This window comes from Danio rerio, chromosome 4, assembly GCF_049306965.1.
Source record: "Danio rerio strain Tuebingen ecotype United States chromosome 4, GRCz12tu, whole genome shotgun sequence".
Classification (NCBI taxonomy): domain Eukaryota; kingdom Metazoa; phylum Chordata; class Actinopteri; order Cypriniformes; family Danionidae; genus Danio; species Danio rerio.
In genome coordinates this window covers 37,371,868-37,385,824 of record NC_133179.1, presented here as the reverse complement: position 1 = coordinate 37,385,824, position 13,957 = coordinate 37,371,868, and the positions used below count along the sequence as shown (strand labels likewise).

Below are 13,957 nucleotides of genomic sequence, written 5' to 3'. Positions count from 1 at the left end.
AGTATTTTTATTAATTGCTGAGAAGACATTGCAGGTGTTCAATACATTGCGTGTCAGTTTTGGTTTTCTATATTCTTAATTATAAATATATTATTAACTAATTATTATATCTATACTATATTAATGTTTTCTTTAATAAATCAATAGATGGTTCCTATGCAATGCTTAAATGGGTTGCTGAGAATACATTTCAGGTGTTCAATACGTTGCATGTCAGTCTTGAAAATAAAAATAGGTGCTGGAAAAAGTGTTTAAAAAACCTTGGTTTTCATTAGGCTGTGTCTGTATGAACTCTGTATGAAATCAGTGTCACATTTTTAATCGTTTGGTGATGGTAAATTAAGATCTCTTGGTCGTCAGATCATGTGATGTATTTTGCTGAACTGTGCTCAAATGTTATAAATGTAAAAACACCACATTTTGAAGTGTGACTGCAGTATGTCAATTTAGTTTTTGTGTGTTGCGCTCAAAGACTTTAGAAAACGGCGGAAAGTCAAATCATCCAAATTTTTATGATGGACGGAAGTTGCAGAGGCTGCAAACATATAAAACATGAGGCCGTATTTAGTTTATATACACTATATATAACTGCAATGAACCAGCTTTTGGGGGTGGGGGCAGCTTGTGAAAGGTTGAGAACCCCTGGTCTATTAGGCTAGTTTAAATACTATTTTAAGATGTCAATATGCATTTTCCCTCCTTCTTCTGGTTTAAAGACAAAGCTCTGGAAGTTGACAAAATCAAATAAACCCAACCTGGTTATGGCGATGTTAAATGATTTGACAATGCTTGATATAAACCGTAAAGTTTACTTTAGTTTGTGATCAACTCTGGAGAAATGCAGCTTAAAGTGTGACGTGCAGCAAACAGCCAATCACAAGACACACAAGTGCAGCAAACAGCCAATCTCAAGACACATGAGAGTCAGTTTGACTCATTTCTCCAGAATCAGTGATTTCACTGAATTCACTTCTTTGTTCCAGATTATAGATATATCATAATATAAAAAAATAATAATAATAATGAATCTAAATACATTTATGAATCTAATAATAATAATGAATCTAAATACATTTATTTGAAGTAATATGGGAGTTTTCACATTGCATCTTTAAAGGCAACAAGTTGTCTACAGAGACTGTAATTGTCTTCAGAAAGAAAACTAGTTTCTTTTCTCAAATTAGTCCATCAAAATAAATGTGTAGTGTTTTGAAATCAAAGTCTTCATTTGTTACCCACAACACATCAAGAGTTGATCAAGTTAAAATCTCATAATCTGACACAAATCTGATCTGTCGTAACTGGCAAACGGCATTGTCTGAACAGGGCTTCAGGGAGTCTGTATCGGTCGCTCACTGTCATTGCCTTACAGCGAGTTCACACCACAGGAGTTTATCCACTAACAAGTTTTGTGAAATTGCAGACAAAAGCACAAAATTGGATGTAAATCTTTGTTTGTTCAGGCGAGTGACAATCAAACAAAGTGAGATATCAAAAACACAATCTGAGGGTGTAGGACAGTGTTCCCTGCATCTCCTCAAATATTTTCTCCTCCCTAATCTTTCTAATTCTCTTTTCAGAGCCGATCATTTGTTTGGTAAATTAATAAACTGTTTGCAAATGTGCACTGTGCACAAATATGGTTATTGGTTCATAATAAGTTGAAGCACATTGTTATATTTTGCTGTATTTGGCTTAACCGTTCTTGTGTGGCTTGCCAATGTATAGATGACTCTAACAGATGAAATAAGGAAGCTGACCAAAGTTCTTACAGGGAGAAGACTTTATTGAAGACAACTAATAGTGTAGGTCCTCATCAGTGATGTTAACTCATCCGTCTTCAAGTACCTTAAACCAAAGTACAGTCTGTGAGACACTACTTTATAACAAACGGCATAACTGCGTAACCAGGGCCGGCACGGAGAGAGAGGGCAGCGTCCGCGACACCTGCCTTACCACCCGCGTCCTCAGTTATGTCTGCAACACCTCCCTCACCACCCGCGTCCTCAGTTATATCCGCGCATAGGGCGGCAGAAAAGAGGTACACGATACCTTGCTTCATTTTCATAACCGGTCACTTTCGTTTTCACATTGGGGTTTAGGGCGGCGTGACTGTCTTCTGACTAGAGCGGCAGTTCAGCTTGATCCGGCCCTGCATGTAAGCAATAACTGAGGTAAAAAAACTCTGGTTATTTATAGTGAGTTAGGAATCGTCTGATTGGTAAATCATGTTTTAGCTAATGCTGGACCAGCTGTGGACAATCATAAGCATGTGATCCTCTCAAAAGTAGTTTATAAATAAACTTCACTTGAATGAACAGCCAAGCTACATGAAAAAGCTGCCGTTTTGAATATACCCGTGTTTGTGTGGACAAGGCCTCATTTTTCAGGACTCTGCTCTGCATTGTGAAGCTTCAAGTGAGCGCTGAGGCTTCTTTTATGGGTAAAGCCCTTTCCACACTCATTGCATCTAAAATGATCCTCTCTTGAGTGAGTCTTCATGTGTCGCCTAATGTAGTCTTTGCGTTTGAGTTTAATTCCACAATGATCACATGTGAACACTATGGTTCCAGTGTGACCATTCATGTGGTTCATGAGGCTAGATTTGGTTGAGAAGCTCTTTCCACACTGAGCACATGCAAACGGGTTCTCTCCGGTGCGAGTTCTTATGTGGTGTTTGAGTGAGCTTTTATATGTGAAACTTTTACCACACTCTGTGCATGTGTAAGGTTTCTCTCCAGTGTGAATCCTCATGTGGATGTCAAGGTTTTGTTTTTTAACAAAACTTTTTCCACACTGTGTGCAAGTAAATCTTTTCTCTCCAGTGTGTGTTCTCATGTGGACTTCAAGATTGCCATTTTGCTTAAAACTCTTTCCACACTGAGGGCAATAGTAAGGCCTCTCCTCAGTGTGAATTCTCATGTGCATTATCAAGTTTCCTGAATGATAGAAGCTTTTTCCACACTGTTGGCATGTGTACGGCCTCTCTCCAGTGTGAATTCTCATGTGGGTTTTAAAGTTTTCTTTTTTACAAAAACTCTTTCCACACTGTTCACAGGTGTAAGGCTTCTCCCCAGTGTGAATTCTCATGTGCACCGTTAAGTTTCCTATAGTATAGAAGCTTTTTCCACACTGTTTGCAGGTGCAAGGTTTCTCCCCTGTGTGAACTCTCATGTGAACATCAAGCTTTGGCTTTTGACTAAAAGTCTTTCTACGCTGTTTACTGCTGAAATTACACTTAGATTTGGATTTCCGAGGTCTTCCACGTGATGAAGTCTTTTTAGTCAGTGTGGGTTTTTCATCAGCCATTATGTCTTGATGTTTCTCTTCCATTTCATTGCATTGATGTGTCTCTTCTTTCAGCACCATCAGGTCTTAAAAAACAACAAAAAAGTGAACTTTAGTATGAAGCCACAAAGCGATAAGCATGAAATGGATGTTTCACCCACAAATAAAAATAACCAATTAACATTTACTCTCCGTCATGTGGTTTTAAACATTTCCTTTCTTTTGAAACACAAAGGAAGCTTGCATATTTTTTTTTACAATATCTTGTGCTCAAAAGAACCAAGGGATAACTTATTAATGGAGAGTAATGGAGAGTTTTTTTTTTTTTTTTTAACAAGATGTAAAATAAGTCTTTGGTGTTCCCAGAATGTGTCTGAGGTTTCGGCTCAAAATCAGATCATATACCTTGCAGAATATTTCATTTTGGGGGTCAGAGAAAAACCAAGCTGTTTTTGTGCCTGTGGCTTTAAATGCAAATGATCAAATGCACTCGCTTTAGATTACTCAGGTTGTGTTCCCTTATATGTATCTTCCACTGGATTTAAACATTTGTAACTTGCTTAGAAGACCCGATTGAGACAAATCCTGCATGTTTATAGCTAGTACGCATAATTCAGCTTATATTAGTGAGTTTGCATTATTGTAAATAACTTATGCAAATGTTTCCCAGTACTGGTTTGCAGCTGGACGGTATCCGCTGTTGAAAACATATGCTTGATAAGTTGGGGGTTCATTCCACTGTGGCGACCCCTGATAAATAAAGGGACTAAGCCGAAGGAAAATGAATGAATGAACTTGTGCAAAAGCTTAATGCCACGTTTGCTGTAAACTGTGATGAGGAGATGACATCCCAGGTGAAAAAAATATATAATTAAATGCAATTAAAATAGACTTAAATACCCGCAAATACATTTTTAGTACATTGTTGTTTTTTGTGTTAAATAAAAGTTTGATGGTTTTACACTGTAAATATACTAAATAAGTATGTTTATACTTTAGTAGGACTTTAGTACACTTGACAAAAGTATACCAAATACCAGTAATACTTAAATACATTTTTAGTGTACTACAATAAAGTACACTACAGAAAAAAACACCCAAAAGAGTTTTATTAGTGTGTTTTTTTCAAAAGTGTGCTTTAAATGCTTTAAACATTAGTTGATTTTTAGTACACTGTTTAAGTTTAAAATAAGTTAATATATAAAACATCTATTAGTAATGTATTATAGTAGAAGTACATTTTCCCAAAAGTTGTACTTAAGTACACTTAATGTGAATGCAATTATCACTAACACTTAAATTGATTTTGAGTGTGGTAATCTTACCAAAACATTATTGTCTTGAAGTATGTGTGTGTTGTGGGTCAAGGAATGATCAGGAAAGCCAAGAATGGGCATGCAGAAGGGATGCTATGTTTGTGTATATCCAGTGTAGTCAATAATATGATAATCTAAGGATACATATGTTTTACATTGCATATTCTAAAATTGTTCTGGACTGTTTATCCTTCTACTTAATTATCTTTTGTCTAACCAATTACGTGAGGATGTCTAAACAATCTAATGACATAGGTTTGTTGACTCTGTTAGCATAAATATCACTGTATCCTGAATGTAAGGAAGGTCGACCTGTGGAGCTCATGGAGAGTGCTGAAGCTGATTTCTTGCAGTCAAAACTACAAAAAAAGTAATTAAATTTCCTTCTATTTTATTTAATTCCTGACTCTTTTTTTTATTCATCGCAACTGGTCTTTCACTGTTCTTAAAATGTACTTAATACTAATTTTTAGTACATTAAATACAAAATTAGTTTGGGAAAATCGAGCACTTTTAATACAGTATTTAGCACACTTTTTTTTTTACAATTTGTATATTCTTTTAATATATTACTATTATACTTTAAATTAGTCATAAATATATTTAAATGTTTAAAAGTAGGGTTCAAGTGTATTTCTAGTTGTAACTAAATATATATTTTTTAAAATACAGATATAGTATGTTAAAAGCACATTTTAGATCAATTTCAGGGTGTCTCAAAATAGCACAGTTGAGTGCACTTAGATGGTATTAAGTTTATCTTAACATATACTTAATAATATATTTTAGTACATCAGGTACAAAATTAGTGTGTAAAAATAGAGCAATTTTAGAACATTATTTAAAAGATGTACTTTGTGTACTTAAATTGTATTTTAGCACACTTTTTCACATTTTGTATATTGTTTTAATATATTACTATTATACTTTAAGCTATTCTCAAAAATATTTATAAATGTTTAAAATTAGGGTTCAAGCAAATTTCTAGTTGTAACTAAACATATTTTTTAAAAGCACATTTTAGTTCAATTTCCAGGTGTCTCAATAGCACAGTTGAGTGCACTTAGATGGTATTAAGTTTATCTTAACATATACTTAATACTATCTTTTAGTACATTAAGTACAAAATTAGTTTGCGAAAATAGAGCACTTTTAGCACATTACTGAAAAAAGTGTACTAAGTATACTTGAAGTGCATTTTAGTGCACTTTTTTCTTTTTTTTTTACCTGGGCAAGCAAAGAGATCTGCATGCTGTAGGCTATTACATAAATGCGAACTCAACTTTTAATACTGCAGTCACAACATTTGTCATTGAAATAACGCCACAGGTAGTTGGTAGATCTGTGTAAAAAAGGCCTGCCGCTACAGCTGGAAAAAATCCTTAAGGTAACACTGATATAACTTATGCAAATGCTTCTCAGTACTGGGTTGTAGCTGGAAGGACATCCGCTGTTTAAAACATATGCTAAAAAAGATAGTGGTTCATTCCACTGTGGTAACCCTTGATGAATAAAGGGACTAATGCTGAGTTCAGACTGCATGATTTTCAAAATATTCGTGTTACGGATGTTTTTCACACTGCATGACTATCTGGGTTAGTGTTTTGTTACTGCTTTGTTTACACTGCAAGATGGATTGGCGACAGGGAGTTTTACACTGCATGACTTTACAAAAGGACAATCACAGACAACTTTGTCCAAACTATGTCTCACAGCCAAAAATACATATATCTTTTGTTATTAACTACATAAAGAGAAAGAAGCCTTTAATGGGGTAGAAAATGTATATATTTGCTCCTCTGGCATGGTTTCCACTACATTAATTCTTCCATGGCGGGGCACCATGACAAAATTCATCCCGCCACGGCTACATTACAGCTTCTCATTCAAAACATTTAATTTTTTTAATAGCCAGTAATAACGTATTAAACGTCAAAATGTATTAAAAGGTTGAGTGAATAATAACAGCGTGAACTTCTCTGTAATCGTAGTAGTGCTGTGTATTATTTGTTTACCCCGTTAAGAATAAGTGCTGACAGACTGACTGGCTGACTGACAGATGCGTGAGGCCAGCAAACACGATCTATAGCCGTTTCACTTTACTTCAGGACGCATTAATATCGTTCTGTAGGTCAATTAGAGACATTCATAAATGTACAAAAAAAGAGATCCGCATGCTGTAGGCTATTACATAAATGTGATCTCGACTTCTAATACTGGGGTCACGACATTTGTCATTGAAATAACACCACACGTAGTTGGTAGATCTGTCTAAAAAAGGCCTGCCGCTACAGCTGGAAAAAATTCTAGAGGAAACACTGCCTGGGTTTTGAAGGGAACTAGCATACATAGATGACATACTTTGCAACTTGGTTTCATTCACTTGTATATTTGTCTTTGTTTTCTTGCCTTTGTGCATGTCCTGAGGCTTAGCTGAAGACCTACATGATGACATTTTACATACCTGACAAGATGCAGAAATGCCATTAAAAAAGGTGACCTGCTGTTTGTCTAATCAGGGACAGTGACAACATAAATATACAAATAATAATGTTAACCCAGTGGTTGGGAATGTGTAATGTCTGTTAATGAACATCTAGGATTATTTGTTAGCCCCTGGTATAGCATGAGCAGTGTGGAACGTGCTTACTGATAACCAAGGATTTTGTTATTCAGAGTTAGAATGACCAAGAATACTCAGCATCAGTTCTCAGCATAAACAGAGCACAAAGACAAACAGCGACATACAAAAATTGTCAATCATGTCATAGCAGTGACCTGATTTCATATGCTAATGTTTTAGAACTTCCAATTCAAGTGCCTCTTGGAGAAATGACCAGGAATAATAAATGGCAGAAAACGGTCACACTACTTGCTCTGCAAACAACACTGTAAAAAATTGCTGTTAAAAAACGGTCAGATTCTACGGTAAAATAATGTTTTTTCACTAAAACAGTAATATTCTGTTAAAAACAGTGCTTTCTGGGTAACATTTTTTGTTTTCGAGAAAGTAACCAACTGCAGAAAACTGTGAGCTAACAGAGTTCAGATTCGATGTTTTGAAGTCTGTGTTTGAAATCACGCTTTGTGTCCTTGTTCACTATTTCATACACTAGTTAACTAATATAGTTCACCTGACAGTTTTAATGAACACTAATGAGTGAATTCAGACACTGATGAACACCTGCTGTTAATAATCACAATTACTGAAGAAAATAAACAAGAAACACAAACAGTGACTTGAGTTACAACATTAAATAAAATCAAATCAAATAAAACAGCTTCAGTCTCAGCAGAGGATCATTAAACAACTCCACAAACAACAGCAGACACACACTTATTACTGACTGATTTGACTTCCAAACTATTCTCATTGAGATGCAACAGAAATTAAGGTGTTTTTTGTGTCACCGTAATGGAGTGAGGGGCTGGTTTAGTTGGGCTCTTCACCCTTGAACTTATTAATTCAGACTCTCCAATTACTATAATAAAGAGTTAACAAAATGCTTGTATTATAACAATCAAGTTGGAAAGTCAATAAATAGAGAAATCTATTTGTCTGAAATTAGTTCTGATAAATGTTTTGATATAAATCTGGAAGAAGGGCCTCATGCAATAGATTTTATGCTTAGTTGCTGGTATTAATTTAATTAATGAGAAGTGGAAACAGTAAAGATACCTCCGTAATTACTTAACAGTTAAGAAATAACATACAAAAACAGTTCAGATATAACAAATACACACTCAGACCTCATGAATCTGACCTTGTATCTCAACAATGGTAACATCTCAAATGTTTCATGCTGCAATGCTTGCTGGGAGTGGCACGGTACAAATATCCCAGCATGCATTGCGGTATAAATAAATGTTGTATAATGGTCTAACAGTTTTCTTTTTTTGTGTTTGATTCTGCTGTTGTTTATATTTAGACTTTCAGTTGCCTGTTTGTGAGTTAAACTGTTAATTTTGTTAGTTGTCACCATTATTGAGGTTCATATGCTGATTATTGATGTCTCTTTGAGTGCAATTTGCACCATAGAGCAGTGTTTTGTCCAAGATATTCTTAAAAACTTCCAGAAATCATTGCCATATATAGACATATAATGTAAAACAATAGATTTAACATTGAATAGGAGCAGTAAATTTTATTATACGAAATGAGAACAGACTCTGCCATTTAACAGCAACATGAACATCACCAGATCTTATTTAGGTTTTTGGCTGGCTTGCCTCAACAAAGGAACTTTTTAAACAAAGTTCTTAACAATTGCAGCAGCCAAGATATATAAATGTTCAAAATGACAGGGCTAAGAGCACAACTAAAGCAAACTCTGTTCTCCATGATGGTGACGTAAAACTTTAACTTTTTCTCAAGAATAACTTTAGTAGATGTTATACAAAAATACATGTATTAAGTAATAAGTGTAGCTGGTGATGATGTTTGTAGAGTTCTTTAATCATCCGCTGATCATTTAAATGATTTAATCATTTGTTGTTCTTCAGGTTATTTCATTATAAAGCTGTGACTAAAGTTTTGTATGTTCTGTTCTTGTTTTTTCCCTTCAGTATTTCTTCATTTGTTCATTGTTAATCCTCAATTATCATTTAATTAGTCAGTTAATTAATGAATTTACTTCAGCTTTGCTCCATGTTTCTTAAACACTCAGTAGTGTGGACACTTCAACTAAAACTGAAGTGTATGCTCTGGGGTTTAAAGGGTTAAAGGTGTGAGAGGTAAAAACACAGTGTAAAAATGTATTTTAACAGGAATATACTGTTAATTTACACTACAGAAATAGACTGTAAAAAAACAGTAGATTGCTGGCAACCACAGCTGCCAGTAGATTACTGTTAAATCAAGGAAAAAACAGTATTTTACTGTAAAACCTGAAGCTAATTTCTTCTGTCTGTCACCGTTGTGGAGGAGAGTAGAGCCAGTGTATGAGTTAAAGATGAACAATGAACTGCTGATGTTATTCTGTATGTTTCTTTATTTAAAGATAGCGGCTGTTTAGTTGCTGATGCAGTCAGAATCTCTCTGGTGATTCCAGATTTACATGTATGTGTGCTGTTGTGAAAAATAAGACATTAGAGTTAAACCAAACTTTTCTAATTAACTAAAATAAATTATCATTATAAGTATGCTTCTAAGCATATATAGCACATTACTTCATAAACTCATTCAGCAGTTGACCAAGTTGAGGCAGTTGCTTTCAGTGAGCAAAATGAGTTCACTTGAGTATTGTGTAAATCAATGTAGTCCATGTATTTTTACAGCAACATACTGTAAAATAACAGTACATTGCTGGCAACTGCAGCTGCCAGTATTTTACTGTTTTTTAACGGGACAATTTTTAACAGTGAAGTGTGTTCATGACTATACATACAAACAAAAATAATAAAAATAGAAATTTTGACTTTGCAACATTAAGCAGCATTAGGCAAGGGCCAGTATAAGATTCTAATTCTAATAACCTTGAATAAAAATATCACAGTTTCATGGTACTGTGATTACTGCTCTAAAATGAATATTTTTTTATATGTCTGGGTAAAAAAACAAACACATTTTCCCTTTGAACACAATATATTTTCTTTTGAGAAACTTTGAAAGTATTTTGGAGCAGTAAACATGTCAGGCTGAATAATTCTAAAGAATCATTGACTTCTGCTGTCTTCATTAGTTTCAGAAACACAGATTTCTTTATGATTTAAAATGGCATCTTTTGATATCTTTTCTGCTGGAGATACTGTTGTCCTGAAAAACTTAAAACATAAAAACCTTACATATACAGTAGTAATGATATAGCAGAATATTTTGTCAGCTTTATACCTTGAAAATTGTTATCGTCCCATGCCTTAGCAGCATAACACTGTTTTTAGGATCTAAAAATTAATTCTTTAAATAAAGTCTCAAGCAAAAAGATTCCAATGTCTGCTGGTAAACAAAGAATATGGTCAAAATTCTAATAAACTTTACACTCAAATGTTTGCATATCATAAGCATGCTGTAATCCATTTCTTAAACAGCAAAAGTCATTTTTAGACTAGTTTGTTGGCCAGTTTTAGTCAGTGCAATGCTAAACATTATTGTTCTACTATAATTTGTTTATTTTGCCTCATGTTGTCCCACAACATCATTAAAATAGTTTAGAATACTGTAAAATGTTTTATAATAATTAATTATTTTAGTGTCCATTTCATTCAGCATGTTTAAAATTGTGGGCATCCACGTTTGTGACATGCTTTAAACCAGGATTTCTGCAGGTTTCACCAAGTTAAATTTAGGACTTTTTAAGACCATTATGAATGAAAATTTATACTCATAAAGGGCTAAAAGCTAAGGAATTTTTCAAATGGCCCAGATGAAAATGGTTTTTATTTGCCCTTAAAAATATTATGATTTTAATACATTTAATAATACAATAATAAATGAATAATATAAAATTACAATATTTTAGATATTTCTTAGCAAAAGATTTTAAATATTGTGTAAAAACAAGCCTTTACTTATATCCATACACTTTTTCCCAACATAAACTTTGAAAAAATACAAAAAAAATTAACAAATGTTTTAAAAGTTTTTAAAACTATAATAAACTAAATCTATGCACAACAATCTGTCCAGGTAGATGTCCTCAGCAGTAAATACATAGATCACATTTAAACAAATGTTATTGTAAAAGAAATAATTAAACTATTATGATAAATAGAGTTAAAACGTCCTTTTTTAATTAAAAAGTTGAAAGTTTTATTGAGATGGATTGTTGGTGATTGTATGGGTTTTGGCCAGATTGGGTAGTAAATCATGAACAAAGCAAAATGAAGACTTGTTTTAAAAAGATTTAAGACCTACAACACAATATTTCAGAAAAATTTAAGACTTTTTAAGGCCTAAAATTTAGATTTTGGAATTTAGGACATTTTATGATTCGCGGAAACCCTGTTTAAATACAATAGCTAAGGATGGCTGACGTGAAACTGACGTTTCGACACAGTGTCGAGATCCCGAAGCGCAAGTGTTTCGAAACACTGCACCGAAGCATGAGCCGAAACACCCAGGTCACGTGACTTAAGTGTTTCGAAACACTTGGTCACGTGACTAAAGCGATTCAAAGCATTGATCATCTCAGAGGCGTTTCAAGACCCGGAGAATCTCCATTTGACTGGCATGATCAATGACGTAACTGTGTCTTGTATGGTTTAGTGGACCGTGCGTGTGCACAACTGATCTAAGATACAATTTTGTTTTGGGTTCGAATCCCGACTAGTCCAAATTCTCCAAAATCATGATTTTATATATTTTAATCATGTGACTGTTTTATGGTGTAGTCTAGATAGGATACAGCTGCGGATACGCCATCAATTTAGCATCATTTTTGTAACACTGTAAAACAATAATTCATATTTTTACAGTACTGTGATGGGTTTAGGTTTTGGATAGACGTTAATAAAATACAATGGAAAATTTAATTAATAATATAAATAATTATTGTTAACTTCTGGCCACAACTGTATCTGATCTAGCAACAAACCTGTTTTATGAACAAAACAATACAAATTTATTTACAAGGTGTTTATTCGTATGTCAGAGCAATGTTGAAACAAAACGATACAATAACAAAGCATTACCAACTGGTATTAAAGCATTTCAAAATTATTGTTTCAGTATGGATTCGATCCCATTATTCCCGCTTGGAAGTCACAGACTCTAACCGCTCGTCAAAACCACTTGTAGATTCATGGCTACAAAGTGGGGTTTCATACCCTAATTTGCTCAACTGTTCTTTGCTGAAGCTGTTTCAGTGAAATACAATTAAAATGACCACTAGGTGTCGCCGTAGAGTGGTGTTTCGAAACGTTTCGAAGCTTCGACACATTTGCTTCGATAGTTTCAGTGTTTCACGAAGCCTCGCTTTGCCCACCACTAACAATAGCCCTGGTAATTAGTTATTATAATAATGTGGTTCTAACTCAGATACTATAAGTAACAACCAGTAACAACTATTAGAAACAAGTTTAAACCCATAAAGAATTTGGTAAAAAAAAAAAAAAAAAGGAATTTACAATAATACATAAAATAATGACAAAAGACACGAGAACAAGTAACAAGAAAGAAACTTATTCCTGTCTTTCAATGAGTGCTTATGTGCATTTAGGAGAACTAGGCAGCACACTCAGGGCTGCAAGATGGATTTAATTTAGTATTCTTATTATTAAAATATATCTGAATGGATCAAATGACTGAGTTGATGTTTGAGAATAAAAACGAACCTGTTTGTTCCTGCAGATCTTCCTGTTTGACTGTGAATGTTTCTTCAATCTTCAAATCTTCACTCTCCTCTTTAATAAACGCCATCTTTATAACAGTGTGGAGATCAGTCGCTTCAGCAGGAGTTTTCTCTGTGTTTGGACACTTTATCCTGTTTAAAATAAAAAAAAAAACATTAAAAATGTCCTGTTTAAAATAAATAAAACATTGAACAGAAACAAGATAACTTCTCTTTAAAAGTGTCTTCATATGAGTAATCAACAAAAAGAAATCGGGTAAAACGTTTCTTTAAAACACTTATTACACACTTTATCCAAACAATAGCTCTCAAATAATGAGAGATTATAGATTATAGAAATAGTATGTTGTATAAAAAGGTAAAATAATATTTCCAACAGCAGGAACATAATTTAATATCGTTTAAAAAAAAGCTAAAACTTCAGAACTTTAACTTTAAATCGGTTTATATCTGTAAACGTTTTAAAACAAACCTTACTCCAGTTGAACCATAGCGCTGATGCGGCGCCGCCTGATGACGTCACAGGCTACGCCAAAATAAAAGTCTTTTTTTTTGTTTAGCTTTTTTGCCACTTACTGTTGCAGTCATGACTTATTGATACATTTCGCCCTTCTTTTTCTCTTTACACTATATCTGCTCTCTCTCTCTGTCTCTCTCTCTCTTTCTCACACACAAACCTTCCCAGATAGCAAACCAATGTTGATTCAACGTCGAATAAGGGGTTCGGGGGAGAAGAGACTTTCCTGAGGTACATTTAAAGTGCTTTTAAAACGTATAAAATGGCAAGAAATATAATAATAATAAATAATAATAATAATCTCACAATTATTAAGAGAGGAAATAGCTATGAAAGGAAAATAGTTTATTGTAGCCACAACTGTTTGTTTTGTGTCTACACAAATCCATTTTGTCAAATAATACACAAACACACATTAGTAGTCATAATAACTTAAAATATTGTAATTATTATACGTGTATAAAATAGACATATACGTTATTGGTTGTAATGTATAATCTAATTTCAATTTTGCATTTTATTTAAAATGTTTAACAAATGTTTATATT

General features: G+C 33.7%; 1 protein-coding gene across 2 annotated transcripts; it reads right to left on the bottom strand.

Annotated features, from left to right (window-relative positions):
• Positions 1-1,773: 1,773 nt before the first annotated feature.
• On the bottom strand, positions 1,774-13,415 carry LOC137491093 (uncharacterized). Of its 2 annotated transcripts, none has more exons than XM_073947740.1 (3): positions 13,365-13,415; positions 12,876-13,024; positions 1,774-3,374 (listed from the first exon to the last, which is right to left on the bottom strand). In XM_073947740.1, the coding sequence occupies exons 2-3, from the start codon at positions 12,958-12,960 to the stop codon at positions 2,380-2,382; spliced, it is 1,080 nt and encodes a 359-aa protein (XP_073803841.1). In that variant the 5' UTR covers positions 12,961-13,024; positions 13,365-13,415; the 3' UTR covers positions 1,774-2,379. The 2 variants fall into 2 exon arrangements, with proteins under 2 accessions (XP_073803841.1, XP_073803840.1); XM_073947739.1 differs by having other exon boundaries at positions 13,370-13,415.
• Between the last annotated feature and the right edge of the window lie 542 nt (positions 13,416-13,957).